The 18,090-nt window shown below is 52.3% G+C and overlaps 2 protein-coding genes across 2 annotated transcripts; both read left to right on the top strand.

Moving 5' to 3' along the window:
• The first annotated feature begins 1,435 nt into the window (after nucleotides 1–1,435).
• On the top strand, nucleotides 1,436–8,607 carry UNC119B (unc-119 lipid binding chaperone B). Its single transcript, XM_064466450.1, has 5 exons — nucleotides 1,436–1,687; nucleotides 2,286–2,399; nucleotides 2,912–3,023; nucleotides 3,260–3,432; nucleotides 4,337–8,607. The coding sequence occupies exons 1-5, from the start codon at nucleotides 1,489–1,491 to the stop codon at nucleotides 4,447–4,449; spliced, it is 711 nt and encodes a 236-aa protein (XP_064322520.1). The 5' UTR covers nucleotides 1,436–1,488; the 3' UTR covers nucleotides 4,450–8,607.
• Nucleotides 8,608–8,689: 82 nt separating this feature from the next.
• ACADS (acyl-CoA dehydrogenase short chain) lies at nucleotides 8,690–16,780 on the top strand. The gene is made up of 10 exons (XM_064466651.1): nucleotides 8,690–8,797; nucleotides 9,151–9,314; nucleotides 11,094–11,243; nucleotides 11,444–11,555; nucleotides 11,963–12,114; nucleotides 12,385–12,555; nucleotides 13,828–13,965; nucleotides 14,232–14,327; nucleotides 14,672–14,728; nucleotides 15,383–16,780. The coding sequence occupies exons 1-10, from the start codon at nucleotides 8,746–8,748 to the stop codon at nucleotides 15,533–15,535; spliced, it is 1,245 nt and encodes a 414-aa protein (XP_064322721.1). The 5' UTR covers nucleotides 8,690–8,745; the 3' UTR covers nucleotides 15,536–16,780.
• The last annotated feature ends 1,310 nt before the right edge of the window (nucleotides 16,781–18,090 follow it).

Raw genomic sequence — 18,090 nt, 5'->3', positions numbered from 1 at the left:
CTCTTAAAAGTGCTGATGTGGACCTTGTTGCTTCCTGCTCAGATCAGGAAGATCAGAGATGTAATCTACCTTCTGTGGTTTGCAGGCTGTCCTGGTTTCGTCTTGAAGCTGCATCAGAGGCAGTCAGAAGGGGCTGGAGCTGGAGCAGACAGAAAGTGGCACCTTACCTCTCTAGGGGCCTGCCCTTGGGGGTCAAGGGACCCTGGTCCAGTGCAGAGTGGCCATTCTTCTGGGCAGCCTGGGTCTTCCGTCTGTCTTTCCTGGGGCACAGGATGGAAGGACCAAACCTGATGCAGCGAGGAGGATTTGGGAGCACTGGCATGGGCAGGCTTGTTTGAAATAGCATTCAGTTGGCAGTAGCGTGTGTGTGCCACTTACAAGCAGCGGCAAACGTCACTAACCGCTGGTCTAAATCTGTTTCCAGTCATCTTGAGAGTGTTGAGTGTTGGCTGAAGCCTGAAAAGAGGATGCAGATGTTTCTTGTTCTGCCCCAGTTCCCTGAAGAGCTGGAGGTGACTCTTAGCAGCCCTTAAGTGCCTGCTGCAGGCTGGTGGGCAGCCCCTCTTTTGGGATGGAATGCATCCTTCCCTCTGTGTCACGCTCCCGTGGGACCTCCGCAATCTCTCCTGCAGGCTCAGGAGACTTCTCAGACATCTGCTGTGGCCCCTCCAATGTGTGCTTGTGGGGTGATGGTGGCACGGCCAGGAGGCGGGCTGAGCTGGGGAGAGCGTGGCAGGGCTCCGTGGGGGACCCACCTTGGGGCACATGGTCCTGCCTCTGCCCGGAGCTGGGTCCCAGCTCCGGGGGCCAGCAGCTGGGGTGTCCCCAGGCCAGGGCAGCTGTGGGGTGTGCACTCCGTGGCACCCCTGTGCTGGCGGCACCCCAGCTTGCTGCTGCCTCCTGAAGAGCACTTCCCATTGTTCCCCCCAAAAGGCCAGGGCTCTCTGGGGGACACCCGCTCTTTGTAATTACCTGCTCTGCTGTGGGATTCAGGCTGTGATTTAATTAATGGGTGACCCAGGTGTCCTTGCTGTGTGGCGAAGGGGTGACCCCCCGCCTTCCTGGGTGTTGCGGCAGAACTGGGGTGCGAGCTGTCAGCCCCGGGGTGCTGCTCCTCGGGAGGGGGGCTGCTGGGGTGTGGGGTTTGTGTCGCTTTTGTGTTTCTTCTTCTCATGTAACCGCCAACTTTTCCGCCCAGCCCGGCCCGCTGCCATCGGCCCGCTGTGCGCAGCCCCGGGAGGGGGGGAACCCCCCGAGGTGGGCGCTCGGTTCCGGGGCTCGGGCAGCGGCCGGGCGCGGCGCGGCTCCCGGCTCCCCCCTCCGGCCACGAACGCGGCGGGCCCTGCTTAGCTTCGGGTCCCGTCCCCCGCTCCCTCGCCCGCCGCGTTGCTAGGCAGCGCCCGCGCCCTCTGACCCGCCGCGGCCCCGCCCCTCGCTCCCATAGCTACCGAGGGAGGCGGCGGCCATCTTGGCGGCGGCGGCGGGGCGATGAGCGGCTCCAAGGCGCGGGCGGCGGCGGGGCCGGAGAAGAAGCCGCCGCCGGGGACCGGGGGAGCGCTGAGCCGTCTGCGGGGGCGGCGCGGTTCGGCCGACGCGGCGCCGAGGCCTCCGTGGACCGAGTCCGAGCTGCTGGCGCTGGAGACCGTCCGGCCCGAGCACGTCCTGGGGCTGTGCCGGGTGACGGAGAGTGAGTGCGGGCCCGGGGCGCGGGCGGCGGGCCCGGGGCGGGGGCGGGCCCGGTGGGCCGGGGTCTGCTCTACGGGCACCGGGCGGACCAGGGGCGGGCCCCCCTCCGCCCCGACCCCGCGCTGGTCCCTTAATACCCGGTGGGCCGCGGCGGAGGGGTTGGCCGTGTCCCCGGGGCGGCGGGAGCCTCGGAGCTCGGGTTGGCGCTGCCGGCCGGTGCGCCGCCGTTGGAGGTGGCTGGGGAGCGCGTACGTTGGCTGCTGGCTGCAGCAGCGCCCTGTGCCCCTGCCTTCAGCTTTGTTACAACTCCCAGAAAGTTGGGGGGGGGGTGGGGGGTGTGTGTGTGTTGGTTTTTTTTTGTTTGTTTTTCCTCTGATCTCTGCTTTTCCATCCCGATCCCTTCCCTCTCGCCCTGCTACCCAGCACCTAGCATGCCTTTGTTTCTTCTAGCCTCAATTTTGTTCTTCTTTCACAAAGCTTATGCAAAACAACTCGCAGTATGTATCTTAATAGGCTAGGGCTAACAGAAAAAGGAATTCCTCTGGTAATTGCTCAGAGATCTTTTGAAATGCTACTATATGTTTTTTTCTCTGTTCTAGACTATTTATGCAAACCTGAGGACAACATTTACAATATTGACTTCACCAGGTTTAAGATCCGGGACCTTGAAACTGGAACAGTGCTGTTTGAAATCGCAAAGCCATCTGCTTCAGGTATGTCATGCTAACATTGCAGGGAGGCTAGAGAGACTTGGAGAGCTGACAAGTTGCGGTGCAGGACCCATACAGACCAAGCAGAAAGGTCCCTCGATATGTCCTGGTGACGAAATTCCTCTCTTTTAAGCATAGGACTGAGTTTACCTCTGCTGAGAAACGTGTTCTCATAAAAATGTGAAGTGGTTATCGTGAGATGGGGGAGTACTATCTGCTGCAAATCTTCCCTTGTTGGCTGATTATGGTACAGAGTTTCTTTCATGTGCTTTGCAAGTTGTGAGGGGGGATATCCTGTGAGATCGAGCGTGGTTTCAGCTCCGAAGCCACCAAGGCTGTGCCAACTGTCATAGCAGATCTTTATTACTTAGTGCCATTATGAGTCTCGGACCAGTTATTAAAGACCTTTACATTCAGAGCCTGAGTAATAGTCAGTTTGTCCTGATACACCCACTAGCCAGTATTACTTTGTGTACGCTGTTAGCAGAATAACTCTGAACTGGTGCATTTTCTAGAGCAAGATGAAGAGGACGAAGATGACAACAGTGAACTGGACACTAGTGCAGGCCGCTTTGTCCGTTACCAGTTCACCCCAGCATTTCTCCGTCTTCGGACTGTTGGTGCAACGTAAGTATGAGTTCATAGAAAGAAGGGAAAATCAGGTTTTTAGAAAGTGTCACTTGAGAGTTTATAACAAAACTGAGTCAAAGACTAGAGAACCCATCTTACGCTACAAATATCAAAGTCTCTCTTTCTGGAGTGATCTGTTGGATTCTTGTGTAGCCTTGGGTCCAAGGCTCTGTTCTTCCCAATAGGAAGAGAGGTGTGTCATCTTAACTGTTTTTTCTACTTTTTGCATACAGAGTGGAATTCACAGTGGGAGAAAAACCAGTGTCAAACTTCAGAATGATTGAGAGACATTACTTCCGAGATCGCTTGCTGAAGAACTTTGACTTTGATTTTGGCTTCTGCATCCCTAGTAGCAGGAACACATGTGAACACATTTATGAATTCCCCCAGCTCTCAGAAGACCTTAGTAAGTATCTCCTTTCCCACCCCGAGTTGTGTTTTTTTTGTGCGTGTGCATATGCTCATTTTCACCCTCTCTCTACTTGTGAAAAAAGTTAGGGGGGGGGACGGGACAACAGGAATAAATAGATACAGGTTCCTGGTTTAAGCTGTGTGTAATCTTGACTGAATTACAGATTTGTGCTGTAAATTCTCCTTTGAAAATGAAAGCCTAGGACAATCTGTGTGGCCAAGTCACAGGCTGTAAGAACTGGTCGGAGTCACAGGACTGACGTGCCTGGTGCCTAACAGTACAGCCCAGAAGATAACACAACCCTGAAAAAGGGTTCTCTTGGTAGCCATGCATCTGTTTTCAGCAGTTGCTTGTTAGGGCTTGAGCCTCCTGCTTCGGAACAGAACTGGCTCTTCTCCGAGAGGTGTGGTTTTGAGCCTACCAAGATGTCTGCAAACACACATTGCACAGGGTATGTTTGACCTCAGGGGGTGGATGGAGCAGGAGCACGCGGGCCCTTTGGCCGCCTAGGCACGGGAGGAGGCGCAGGGTTTGTACTTCGCCTGTGTACATGCAGGGAGTGCCGCTGCTTTTTCATTTAGGGATTGCTACCTCTCTGCTTACAGACATGATTGTTGGTCTGCTCCAGGGGTGGCTCTGACAGCTTCTAAGGTTGTCTTATGTGGGATTACTCCATCCCCCTTTGTTTGCTTTTGACAGCACTTGTCCTGTGAGTAGGAAGAATAGGAAGGGTAAGGCCAGAGATTTTGAAGTGTGCTCAGCAGGTCAGTATGCTTCTCTTACTTGGGTAGGGCAGAGCATCAGCCTGGCAAATCCAGCAGAGTCCTTTTTACTGTCTTCATGCAGTCCAGTGGAGTGTGGCAGGCTTTTGAATGTAATTGAGCTTTCTCTTTCACAGTCCGGCTGATGGTTGAAAATCCATACGAGACCCGCTCAGACAGCTTTTACTTTGTGGACAACAAGTTGATTATGCACAACAAGGCCGACTATGCGTACAATGGAGGACAGTAATCATTCTGTGTCTGCTGGATGCTGTGATGCTGTTAACTGTTCCAGATGTCCAGGAGTGGACTGGAGTTGCTGTCTCGTGCAACAAGGCTTCTTGCCAAACCTTTTCTTCTTGCGTGAGGCTGAAAACATGAAGCGAAGATGACAGCTCATGAAAGTAAAGGAAGTCTCCCTGCAACACTTCTCTGTCCAACACTCAGCGTATCCTGCCTGTCATTCTCTGTTTCTGTACCTTCTGGTACTTTGGTTAGGTCGTGGATCAGAGGCACTGTTAGAAAGTGATTCCTGTTACAGTCTTTATAGTTAGGTTGCACTTCTAGTGCTTCTGATGTTTCACCTGTTGGGTGACTACCCTCTTTCAAGAGGTCACGTTGTTTGGGTAAGCTATTTCTTAGCAGGAAAATTTCCCCCTTCAAGTAGCCAGTGATGCCTGAAGAGCAGATCTCTTCTTCGGCTGGATAGATCATCTCTTCAGTGCACAGTGGTTTAGTTTGTAGCATGGCTGAGATTGCTTTTTAGGGTGCATTCCAATATTCTCCAGCAGGAAAGATAAAATAAGAGACTAATTTAGCTTCTGAGGTGTGTAGGAATCTTCCCTCTGCCTCCAGGAGCTTGAGCTGCCTCTAAGAACAGCTTAATCTGTATCTTGCCAGAGATTTCGTTAGAGATATGAGATAGGGAAAAAGAGGCTTTATCCAGGTTGGTCATGGAGTCAGTCTGACTGGATTTCTGTTTGAGCTCTTGTGAGCAGATTGTTGAATTTTGGGGCTCGGGGGTCAACCTTAGAGCTGAAGTTAATCTCAGTATATTTACCATTTCTCCTGCTTCCCTTTGTGTAGGAATTTTGGCTCTTGCTATACAATGTATTGCCTTTTAGGTCAACAGCACATTGTCAGTCTAGATGGGGTGAAGAGGAGGTGTCAGTCTAGTGGCTTAGAGGAAAAAGGGAGAATGTCAAAAATCACTCAGAAAATGTGTAGGAAGCAGAGCTTCTTTCAACCTCTCTATACTTTTAAACCTGAATGATCTGTGAGAGGTGCTGGAAGGAGAGAAGGTTGTGCAATCAGCTCATTTGCTTTGTTTCAGTTGAGGTATTAGTAGCTAAAAGCTTCCCGGGTCAGATCACTCAGTGTTACGAAGTGGGATTCTTACAAAGTGAGAATTTATATGATGAGCTTTTTACTTGTTTGAGTTCCCATCACTGCTTTGGCTACTTAGCTGCTTATTTATGGTTTAGGAGGTTCTGCTGAGTTAGTGCCAGACCAGAGAGTATGTATTTCACAGCTGCGTTTGGGGATCTGGCGATAGGAAATAGCATCATGCTGCTGAGAAGACATGGGTCTCCCCACTGCCATGCTGGAGCCCAGCTCCTGACCATGCAGAATCTCAGCTAACAAAACCTTTTTCTACCTATTTTTCTGCTCTCAAGGCTGGTATTTTTCCAGTCCCCACCTGGGCTGGTCAGTCATGTCTCTTGTATATGGGAGTTAGGTTGCGTCTAGATGAGAGGCGGTTGGTAGTATTAGTTCCACTTGTTCCTTGACACAGTTGAAATCTAACTCCTTGGTGGATACAGTTGGTTACCTATTGTGTAAAGTACGATTCAGCATAGTTCATGTTTTAGCAGGATTAAGTGGGGTGTTAATGCATAGACAGCAATAGGAAACCACTGCCTTTACCTCGCAGATTAGCAATGTCAGCTTTGGTGTAGAAGGTAGCTGGCATCAGGGTAAGCAGTGAGAGTATGTAGGGTGGCAGCCATTAAAGAATCTCCAGCTCTTGGGAAGATATTGAATTATGATTTACCACAACAAATGACCTGTTCTGGGTGGAGCATTAATCATGAGCAACCACAACAAATGTCTGGGGAATGCGGAGGGGCAAGGTCTGTGTGGTTGAAAGACAGTTCTGCTACCATCAATCCCCTCCAGCATCTCCAAAGGCACTTAGGCAATCTTGTTTAGTTATTTCAGAATTAGTTAAAGCTGCTTGTAAGGTGGAGTGTGAGATGCCTCTTGCAGTGATTGTCTTCAGAAGCCTCGTGCCATGCTGGCGAGGTGGGAAACATTTCTTTTGATGGAAGAACAGGTAGTTACTTGTGACACAGCAGAGCTGCCTGGAAGTATTTCCATCCTGAAGTGTTCTGAGATGCTCAGGATAGTGTCTGAAGAGCCTGGTAGTTGTTCCCTGGGAAATTTTAGCATATTGAGCTGAATTTGTATGTAGTATAAATCCTGGTGCCTTTAAAATGTTACTTTTATCTCATTTTCTGTGTGAAGCAATCTCTTGCTTTTCTTGTGAGTGTGATGATTCCCACCGGTTTTCTGTGTCAGTGTAAGGTTCTTAAAAGGAAGATAGACTGTTGCCAGAGTGAGCAGCAGTTTGGAGTAGTCAGTGTGCAGCTCTGCACGGTCGGGGTATTTGTAGGGGTGTGTGTGCCACCTAGCCGCTGCTTTGCAGAGTGCGACGGAGAGCAGGCGAGCGCTCTGCCAAATGTAAATGAGGCATTTGATGCTTACAGGAAAGTGGATTCCTGTCTTTAGTCATTACCTCTGCCAGCAGCAATGAGGAAAAAGCTTCGAAGTATTACTTTCCCATTGGTGAATGTATTGGCTATTCAGCAATAAAAAAAGGAAAACCGGAGGAAAATCTGAGGACTTGCAGGCAGCACTAGCACTAGCACCCCTTGATTTCTAGCTGAATTTGTTTGCTTTGGCAAATTAGAAGGTCTTTGCCCAGAAAGCATGCTGCAGGAAAAGAAGTCCCTACAAGAGGGCAACCCAGCACTGAAAGAGTTGATTGTAATTCAAAAAGTCAGGGATGTCCAAACTCCTGTCCCCGCTTTGGCCGCTTCCCTGAGGTTCCTTTTCTCTTAGATGCCTTCTATAGAGTGTCTTCTCTTTGTGGCAGGGATGATGTCTTTGGTAAACATGATCTAACAGCGTCTTCCTTCTGGATTGCATGCTCTGATGCTCTAATGATGGGTCAAAGCTACTCATGCCAGTGAGCTGGGAAGATATTCCAGTGGGATCTCGTCCTTGTCCAGTGGATGGTCTGTCCTGGCCAGGTGCTGTGAACACAAGGGAGCGACTTTCAGTGTCGGTTAAAGTTTGAGCAAGGGAAAAGGGTATCTGTGCAGACAGCTGCTCTCAGGTCGTGTGCCGAGCTGGAAAGAGTTGGGATCATGCTGTGTTCTGTATGTATAACAAAAAAAGGGACCAAACCCACAAACTCATGTTAAATATTTTCAGTATTTGTCCTCTTAGGACCAGGACCTCCCTTTCACATTTTTTGAGGCGAGTGCTTTGGATCCATGCAAGCAGGCTTCCTGGACAGCTATTTTCATGACTGAAGAATACATATTGCACCTTGTGAAGGAACGTCACCTCTTGTATGGACTGGGTACTGCTGCCCCTGTCCTCTGTTTTTGGTAGGAAGTGTCTTTGTGTCTTTTCCCTTAGGATTTTCAATGTCTCTTGCTGCAGTGAAGCAGCAGCAGCCTTCTCTCTGGTGCTTGAGGATGTTTATTCCGCTTATCTGAGGGTTCAGGAAGGATAAAACAAGTATTTGGAAGGCAGAAATGAATGAGGAAGGTGGTGATGGTGCAGCAGTAAGGTCCAAACATGGTAACTCTACTTCTCAGCCCTGTGTTTCATGACATCCTCTTCAGCTGTTTCCCACTGTTTGCCTTCTGCCCTGCTCTCCTGTCACACGGAGCTACTGAGCCTTGTGCTACCCCAGAGCGTGGTCCCGTGTCGGGGTAACCCTTGGACTTCAACACAGCCATCTCCCTGTAGCTTTATGGGGAGGCCGAGGGACAGCTGCCTGGCAGAGTCGTCACCCCTTCCCCTGCAGCAAGGGCAAAACCGAACACCAGCAACCGCCAGCTCCGCCTGCCTGGATCTCAGTGCCGTTACAGGACATGTGTTTGTATCTCTCACAGCGTGGCCTTTGGGCTGCTGGCGCGTCGCCCCCCTCCGTGCTGTCCCCTCTGGGCACTGTGCAGGGCCCGTGGTGGCCGTGCCCACGTGCTCTCGGGGTCCCAGCACGCTGCCGGCAGCCCCCCTGCCCTCCGCGGCGCGGTGTCCGGGTGGCGACGACTTTGTACAAAACCTTATTTTGTCACCAGCAATAGTAATAAAGAAACCTCCCATTTTCGCACGGGCGGGGGTCCAGTTTTGGGGGCGGGGCCGAGGGCCGCGGGGGGCGGGGCGACGGGCAGGGCAGCGGGTGGGGGGGGGCCGCCGCCACAGCGCGTGCGCGGTCCCGCGCCTCCGCGCGCTCCGTGAGGCGGCAGGCATGGCGGCGGCGGGGCTGCTCGCCCGCGGCGGCGGGGCGAGGGCGCCCAGGGGTGAGGGAGCCCGCGGTCGGCGGCCTCGGTCTCGGATGGCCGCGGCCGTAAGGGGGGCTGCGGGGCACGCCCGGGGGGGTGTGAAGGGACCGCGACCCTCGCCGGGGGGCGGGTGCCCCGGTGCCCTTCAGGGCCTGGCGCGGGTTACCTCAGGCGCGGCGCCGCCCGTCAGCCGAGGTCCCCGGCCCGCCGCGCCCCGTGAGGGGTGCTGGGGAAAGGCCTCCCTCCGGGCAGGCCCCCGGGCGCCTTGCATGAGTCCCCGCCTGGGGCCGGGCCCTCCCGGGCCGGCTTCACCCTTCTCCCCAGGGCGCGCAGGGAAAGCAACGGCGCTTAATTCCTTCCGTTCCCTCTAGCGCTGGCCTTCGGGTTCCTCCGCCGGCTGCACACGGTGTACCAGAGCGCGGAGCTGCCGGAAACCCACCAGATGCTGCGCCAGACGTGCCGGGACTTCGCAGAAAAGGAGCTGATGCCTTTGGCCGCTAAGCTGGATAAGGAGCACCGCTTCCCGGCCGAGCAGGTGGGAGGGGGGAGGGGGGCACCGGAGGGGCGGCTGGGCTCCTTCAGAGCCCGACTTCCCCCTGCTGCTGCCGCAGGGCCGCCTGCGCCTGAAGCTAAATGTATGTTAAGCTCTGCCTTAGTTTGGACCGACTTGTGGGAGAGTTCTTAGAGTGCGGAGGTTGTAATGCCCACAGGACATTTTAAGCTCTTTACCTTTACTTGTGTTAATTTGTATCTGGCTTTAGTACCATGGAATTTTCAGTTCTCTTACTGACTTCCCTGTGGGCTGTAATTGCAAATGACTTACAGAGTCAATGAAATACTTTTATAGACTGCACATAACTATAAAAATAGTTTACGGTGGGAAGCGTAGATGAGCTGAGTGCATTTCAGATAGTGAAGGAAAGAAAAGAGGTCAGGAGGTAGGAGATGCATGTTGGTCAGGAGGATGGGGCCAGACTCTTTTCAGAGGTGCCCAATGAGAGGCCAAGGGGTGATGGTCTCAAGTTGGAACACAGGAAGTTCCACCTCAATATAAGAAAAACGCCTTCCCTTTGCAGGTGCCAGAGCAGTGGAACAGGCTGCCCAGAGAGGCTGTGGGGTCCCTTCCCTGGAGACATTCACCCCCCGCCTGGACACGGTCCTGTGCCCCTGCTCTGGGGGTGCCTGCTCAAGCAGGGGTGGGACGGGGTGAGCTCCAGAGGTCCCTTCCAACACCCACCAGCCTGTGATTCTGTATTACCTTCTTGCAAACCGTTTTGTAGATCATTTGTTCTGTAAAATTTTGTCCTTGTGCAGCCCTAGGCTGAAGCTCAGCAGTCTCAAAGGTAAAGCTCTAATGATTTTTTATCAGCTAGATTTCCCATTGAGAGCTTCCTACTGATAGGAGACAGGCAAGGAGAAAAGCTTTGCAAGGTGGGAGGCTAAGGAAATGCTGCTGGGGTTATGTCTCCCTATTTCACCTTCAGAAGGCTTCCCTCTAAATAATCGAGAGCCTTGTCTTAGGCAGCAGTGACTGCGTACAGCTCTTGTTGAAGTCATTGGGACCTGGGGACGCTTACCAGTTTGTACAGTCAGATTCCCATTTCATCAGGAATTGTGCGCATCTTTTCCCCTGTGCACAACCCTGCTACGACCTATCATTATCTCCATGTGTATTTGCTGTGGTGCTGGTGGTGCAGCGGATCTTGCTTGTGTCAGCCCTGGTGTGGCCAGCAGGAGCCGGGCAGGGATGGGGCCCCTGTGCTCGGCCCTGGGGAGGCCCCACCTCGAATGCTGGGCTCAGGTTTGGGCCCCTCGGGACAAGAAGGGCCTTGAGGGGCTGGAGCGTGTCCAGAGAAGGGCAGCGGGGCTGGGGCAGGGTCTGGAGCACAAGTGTGCTGGGGGGCGGCTGAGGGGGCTGGGGGGGTTTAGCCTGGAGAAGAGGGGGCTGAGGGGAGCCCTTCTCGCTCTCTGCAGCTGCCTGAGAGGGGCTGGAGTGAGGGGGGGGGCTGGTCTCTTCTCCCAAGTCACCAGTGACAGGACGAGAGGGAACGGCCTCAAGCTGCATCAGGGGAGGTTTAGGTTGGAGATAAGGGACAATGTCTTTCCTGCAGAGTGGTCAGGCCCTGGCACAGGCTGCCCAGAGAGGTGGGGGAGTCACCGTCCCTGGGGGTGTTGAAAAATCACATAGACGTGGCACTTGGGGACATGGTTTAGGAGGCCTGGAGGTGCTGGGGTGATGGTCGGACTTGACGCTCTTGGAGGTCTTTTCCAACCTTTATCTATTCTATCTTACTTCTTCATTCCCTACCTGCAGGTGAGGAAGATGGGTGGCTTAGGGCTGCTGGCTATGGATGTGCCGGAGCAGTACAAAGGAGCAGGCCTCGACTACCTGGCCTATTCCATTGCTGTGGAGGAGATCAGCAGGGGCTGTGCATCCACGGGTGTCATTATCAGCGTCAATAATGTAAGTGTTTCAGGTTGTGGGTGAGGGACAGGTGTGGAACTGAGTCTGGCGTCAGGGGGGTTACTGGAGAGGAGTGCATGGGAGAAATGGGATCTGTTCCTGTGGTGGGTTCTGGTGTGTTGGAGAGCACTTAGATATTAGGGAGTCACTGGACGGCTTGTACCTTCAGGAGGCACTAACTTGACTCTCAATTCTTAAAGTCTCTGTATTTAGGGCCAATACTCAAGTTTGGCTCTGAAGAACAGAAGCACAAGTGGATTGCTCCCTTCACTGGTGGAGAGAAGATCGGATGTTTTGCCCTTAGCGAACCAGGTGATGTGACTGTTACCATTCCTGTTGCAAAGAACGTAGGGTAGCTTCTTTCCTTAGTCAGGCTGAGGATCATAGTTCTGTGAAACTCTAACAGTTTGTAGAAAGGTGGTTTCTAGCAATTCTATATAAATGAAGCCTCAGTGCCCGAGGTATTACCTGCTGTCCCTGTGGTCCACACTGAAAATTTTCATCTCCTCAGTGTGAGCAGAGCTCTGGAGATGGACCTGTCTTAGACATGCAGGCCTTTCCCCTTCCTGCTTGGGTCCTCTGGGAGGGACCATGCTGCCGCTACCGTCATTACAGGCAGTGCCGTGAGCTGCGGCGGGGTGCGGGCAGGGTGCAGGTGCAGGCTTGCGCCCTGGGCTGCCGCTGATTGCCCGAGTTTTGTTTGCTGGTGCCTTGCTCAGGAAATGGGAGTGACGCAGGCGCGGCATCCACGGTGGCACGCCTGGATGGTGACGAGTGGGTTCTGAACGGCACCAAGGCCTGGATCACCAACGCCTGGGATGCCTCGGCCACTGTGGTCTTTGCTACTACGGATAAATCCCTGAAGCACAAGGTGTGTTCAGTGGGTCAGTCAGGAAAAGGGGCTGGGAGTAAAGGAGCTGTGCAGGAGAATCGCTTTGAAAAGGCTCTGGGGGCTCTGTATTTAGAGCTGTGCAGGGATTGAGCAGAGGAGGGGCTGATGTGTGCTGGCTTTGTTCTGTCTTAGCCCTCCCTTCTCCCGGTTACCCGGGCATGTGGCTCTCGTGAGCCATGTTTATTTCCTGCTGCCACACCGGTAAGTGGGAAGTTGGCATCATTTCCAAGAGTTCGGGTCTTGTTGCAGGGTATTAGTGCGTTCCTGGTTCCCATGCCAACTGCTGGGCTGTCGCTGGGGAAGAAAGAAGACAAGCTGGGAATCCGAGCCTCTTCTACTGCCAACCTAATATTTGAGGACTGCCGGATACCCAAGGCCAACCTACTGGGGCAGCTGGGAATGGGCTTCAAAATTGCCATGGTAAGAGATGGATCGGGTGCAGCTGTGGTTCCCAAGCTTACTGCCTTCAGAACCATTTTCAGCCTTAGGATCACTTTGGTGAGAACCGGTAGCGTAAGCTCTTCTGTGTAACATTAAGCAGTTGACCCCTCCTGCCAAAGTGGGAGGAATCATTCGTGTGGTCTGATGAATCATTAATTTGCCATAGATCCTTGACAGCACTTTTATTACAGCCTCAGTGTGGCAGTCCTCAGATGAAGGGATGCCAATGCCACTGAGGTACTGTGTGAGCAGGGTTGGAGTATTTTAATTTTTCTCCTCTCCCAACCCTCTACTCCTCCCGTTTGTACCTGTAGATAAAGGGAAAACACAGCATTTTCCCTAAATCCTTTGGCAGAGGAAAGCTGTGCTGAGAGCACAGGACAACCTCTGGGTAGCATCTAAAGGGGGATGGGATTGGAGTTACAGAACGTGTGTGACTTCTGAGGAGCCAGGCAGCTGTGGAACAGCGCGGTCCCTGCAGTGCCGCGCTTCCCCTTGGAAGTGTTCATCGCTCTCTGTAGGGGCGAAACACCATCTGGTGGCCTGACTTCTTGAAAAGGCTGAGCTTCGGGGAGACCAGCCCCTTCCAGTGTGTCCACAACTGAAAGAACACATCTCTCACCAACCATTTGTTTTTTTTAAGACACTCAGTCCTGGGCTGAGAAGATGAAGCCTCTTCTTGCTGTGCTGTGAATTCTCCCTATGCATAGTGAGGCAGGGAAGCAGTTAAGAGACTAATGGGCAGGTATTTGAGACAGGTCAGGTTACTGACTCAATTCACTAATCGTTTTGAAAAATGCTTGCTTCGGTGTGTGTACTAATGATGAGGGCAAAGAGGAAAATGGAAAACTGACCGGATTTCCTCTTTCTTTCTTTTTTTTTTTTTTTTTTTCATTTAAAGTAAAATCAGCTGCACAGTGGCCCGGGCTCTAGCTGAAGGGTGCTTTTCAGCCCCTTCAAGAGCAGATGCTCCTTGCTGTACTTGGTTTTTTTTGTTAGCTAATTTTTTGTTAGCTAATAAGAAGCAATACCTTTGCTTTCTGCTTTCCTTCTTGTTCCCCTGGCTTCTCTCTGCAGTGCCCAGTGCATTTTGTAGCTCTCCGTTCCTGCATAACCGGGAACATTCTGAATCAAGAGGTCTGACCAGAGGATACTAAGGCTACAGCAGCTTCCCAGCAAGAGCAGAAATGCGAGTGTATTATTTTTGATCAAGCACAAGTTGACATAACACATATACATTGTCTTTTGCAGCAAACTCTAGATGCAGGAAGGATTGGTATTGCCTCACAGGCTCTTGGAATAGCACAGGCAGCTCTGGACTGTGCTGTGGATTATGCTGAAAAGCGAATGGCGTTTGGGGCGCCCATCACAAAGCTGCAGGCAGTGCAGGTATGAGCTCGGTGGGCGGGGCAGTTCCAGACATTGCTGGTGCTGGTGGAAGGTTGATGTGGGCACTCGGGTGTGGCATCAGGCACACTTTGCACTGTCTGGCATAAACAAGGTCATCATTTCTGTTTTCAAACACCATTAAAACTGATGGGATGGAGGTGCTCCTTTTCTAGCAATAGCGGCCTCAGAGGTGGGAGACCTGTGCTGTATGTTCTTGTGTGGGGAGCGGCTGCCAACTGGAACAAAGGCAGTGTTTGTTGTTGCAGTTTAAGCTGGCAGATATGGCTGTGGCCCTGGAGGGCGCGCGCTTGCTGACCTGGAGAGCTGCCATGCTGAAAGACAATGGGAAGCCCTTCACAAAGGTATTTCCAACCTCATGTTTGTCTAGCAGTGACAGTGCTGGGCACAGGCTCGAGGCAAGGTAACTGTGCTGTGTACAGCGTCACTGCCTTCAGCTCCTGCCCAGCCAGCACTGTCGGTGTTTAACCCACCAGGAGATACTGGACTCTGCTGTCCAGCCTCAGGCAGCCTGCTGAGCCTAGTCCTGGTTTTAGCCAAGGGGGAAGGGGTGGCTGCTGTCAGCTGGTGCCAATGATGAGTCCTGTCTCTCTGCACAGCCGGTCTGTGAGCTTGCAAGCACCTCATGCAAGTGAGATGTTCCTTTTTGTGGTAGCTGCACCCTCAGTGATGTTTTCCTTCCCCAAAGGAAGCAGCGATGGCCAAGCTGGCTGCATCAGAAGCTGCAACGGCCATCGCTCATCAGGTAACTGTTTCAGTTGACATTTCTGATATACAACATGCTGAAAGGAAGTTTGTGCTCCTTCCCCTTGTCACACAACCACTGCCTGGGGAAGGTGGGATGGAATTTTTTGTGTTTTGTTTTAAAAAAAAAACCAAAACAAACCCACGCCCACGTGGCTGAAGCTGGTCAGCACAACCATGTTGCTGGATTTCAGGGTGGGCAGGGGTTTATGCTGGCCTATGGTAGCATTGTGATTCCACCTTGTGCCTTCTGCTGTCCAGGGCCACGTCAAGGTTTTGACAGGGATCCACGATACGGGGCGGGGTGGAGCGTGGGTGCACCAGTCACAGCTAGGAGTAAGTCTGCAACACCGTGAGCAGATGGAGAAGTACCTCCAACCACCATTTAATTTCCCATCCTTAATAAAAGTGCCATAGCTGAACATGGATGACTAACGAATACTGCTGTAGCTATTAATTCTGTCACTGGGACATCAGTCTTGCTCTCACCCAGCTCAAATCCTCTTTACTGTCTGAGTGCAAATGGGCTGCAGTCATCCCCATCGGCCCCAGCCCCAGTTGTGCCTGCAACGGGCTCACCTCCTTTGAAGGTGGCTGTGTTTTGTAGGACATGAATTCGCTGACCCTGCTTCCTTTCTAACATGCTTCGTTTCAGGCCATTCAGATCCTGGGCGGGATGGGCTATGTGACCGAGATGCCAGCAGAACGCCATTACCGTGACGCTCGTATCACTGAGATCTATGAGGGGACCAGTGAGATCCAAAGACTGGTGATAGCAGGGCAATTGCTGAAGGCCTACCGCAGCTGAAGAAGCCAACTAGAGCAAGACGCTGCCCCAAAGTGCCTCATAGTGGTGCAAAACTGATTGAGTCTTGGCCTTCTTGAACAAGGCTAATGATGGAAGGTTTCCTCACCAATGAGTAACTGACGCTCGTGTTAAAAATGTGCCGATTCTTCTTTGGACAAAATACGGTGCGTGGAAGGGCATATCTAGGGTTGTAAGTGGTGGCTGTAAGTGCAGGAGGGAGGAGGCAACCTGCCCTTTTAGGGGACTATAGGTCTGTTCCTAAACCAGAGAGTTGTTTTGTTTTGGTAGCAGCAACGTCACTTTGCTCTTCAGTGAAGGCAGCAGCTTTCCTTGTGCGCTTCCCAGCCACCGCGTGTTCAGCAAGGATTTGTCACGACACGGCACTCAGTAACCACTGCCAATTAGCAGTGCCGAGAGACATGACCCTGTGCCCTGGTCCAGGCCAGGGTTGCCTCTTCTGATCAGGCTTTGATGAATTTCAGGTGTGGGATGCAGCTCTCTGTGAGCGCCTAATTGGACACAGGCTGTGCAGCAATGTGCTTCTTCCAGCCGGAGCGGAGCCAGGCAGGAGGACACAGGCACTTCCCCCATACAAAGGGTGCTTCGTGGAGCCTGTGGGTGCTGGCTGTGTGGAGGTAAAAACAAAGGTCAGGAAACCCCTCCCCGATCTCGCCCAGCAATGCCCAGCAGCCTTAGACATAGGTCTAAAAGCAAAGGACAGAAAAGCTGCAATGCCTGGGACTGATTTTTTTTCCCCAAAAACAAAAACCAAAAAACCCCAAACAACCAGAAAACAAACAAACAAAGCCAAACCACAACCCTCTGCTCCCAAAGCTGCTTTTACTATACCAACAACTACCCAAAGGAAAGGAAATGTGTGAAGTGGCAGTAACAGCCTTTAATATCTACATGGTTTGGGCAACAGCAAGGAAATGAGCAGATGTCATAGAAAACCGTACCAGGACGCTTCAGCAGTAGCACATATCCCCAGTCAGTTATCTTTGGCAAGACGTTAACTTTCAGAAGATGGAACAGCCAAAAGAAAAGCTCTGCACTGAGGAAAAGATGGTGAGGATTAAGACAAGCACCTGTATGGTCCACCCCCTCCATCCAAACGAGGCGTACACTAGCAGTAAATTGTTATTTTCCTATGGTGCCATTTATTTAGATTTGTGTGGAGAGAAAACCAGCAGGCTTCTATTACACATAAGAAAGCAGAGACTACAAATAAAACATGATTTTTTTTTTAAAAGGACCACTGGTCCCCACTTTTTTTTAATGCAAATGAGAATTCACTTAGAATATTTTCTTCCAGTCACAAGAGACGGGAGCAGAACCCACTCCGGCCTGCAGGCAGCGGTGCAGTGGGTGTTTGCTACTGCAGCCATCCCAGCAATAGAAATGATCCCTTTGCAAATCGCTAGAGGGCAACTGGATGTTGGGGCAAAGTCTTCTAGTCTCGACTTTCTCCTTGCTGCTCTCACAAGCCTAAGGGTTAACAGACACAGAGCCGGGCAGTGACTCCAACAGGAGTATTTCTACAGGAAAACCATTCTATTGGCTGTGACTGTTGTAACATACAGAGGGCTTCTAGGAGCAACGGATGCTTTTCTAGCTTGATTTTTGGCCCATGTCACCACTTTGATGATTGCTGCCAGCTCATAGCTATGACTGTGCAGGAGAAAGTGGTAGCATTTTTTACACTTATTTCTCCTTGCAGCCACTCAGCTGGAACAGGCGCTGTAGGGCTGCTCGCTGCAGGAAGTGCTGACTTTGGGAATGCAGCGTTACTGGTCTGTGCTTGTCTTCCCTGACCTCGTGTGTGCGCCAAGGTCCAGCTGCAGCCCCAGTGACCCAGCACAGCCAGTCGCACTTAGGCCATGCCCCTTCTCATCATCTGCTTCTCTTAGATGTGTTTCGTCAGCGCTTTCAGCCTGCTCCACACTTCAACACCGCACTGCCTTCATTCACCAATGCTAAATGGCTGCAGCAGCTCTTCTCCAGAGCGAAATTGCCCCATACACACACCATGGCTGACCTAAGGGGAAGATGAGTGATGAACCCCGCTGCTGACACAGACCACACCTGAGGAACTCAGCCTGGATGAAACCCAAGTCCCCAAGGGGCTTCTGCAGAGAATAGGGGGGGGAAGCATCAAGTAACTGGCTGTCTTTGGGGAGCCCTGCTGCTGTGGCTGGGACCAGAGCCTGCTTTTGGGAACGCCTGGCCCGTGCACTGCATGCCTCCTTACCAAGCTCCCTGCTAGCTCTGCCAGCAGCAGGCCAGCCGCCCCGCCTCACCGCTGCATACTTGAGGCTGACTTGCTGAGGGCTGCACCTCTGCCACCAGCTCTATCAAATTACACTGCACATCATCACATTACAGCCAGGGTGAGCTGGTCAAAAAAAAACACCCCACTGGTCAAGGTACAGCATGCCAGGCTGGTCCTCAGCCTAGGACCATCTTAAGATATTCTAGTAGAGGTCCCTTTTGCTAGTACTAAAAACCTGCTTTAAGAGTCTCAAACAAAAGCCTTCCAGTACCACCTTTGCTGC

Source organism: Phalacrocorax carbo, chromosome 15 (genome assembly GCF_963921805.1).
Source record: "Phalacrocorax carbo chromosome 15, bPhaCar2.1, whole genome shotgun sequence".
Classification (NCBI taxonomy): domain Eukaryota; kingdom Metazoa; phylum Chordata; class Aves; order Suliformes; family Phalacrocoracidae; genus Phalacrocorax; species Phalacrocorax carbo.
Note: the sequence above shows the minus strand (reverse complement) of the source record. Positions and strands in the feature narration are given on the sequence as shown.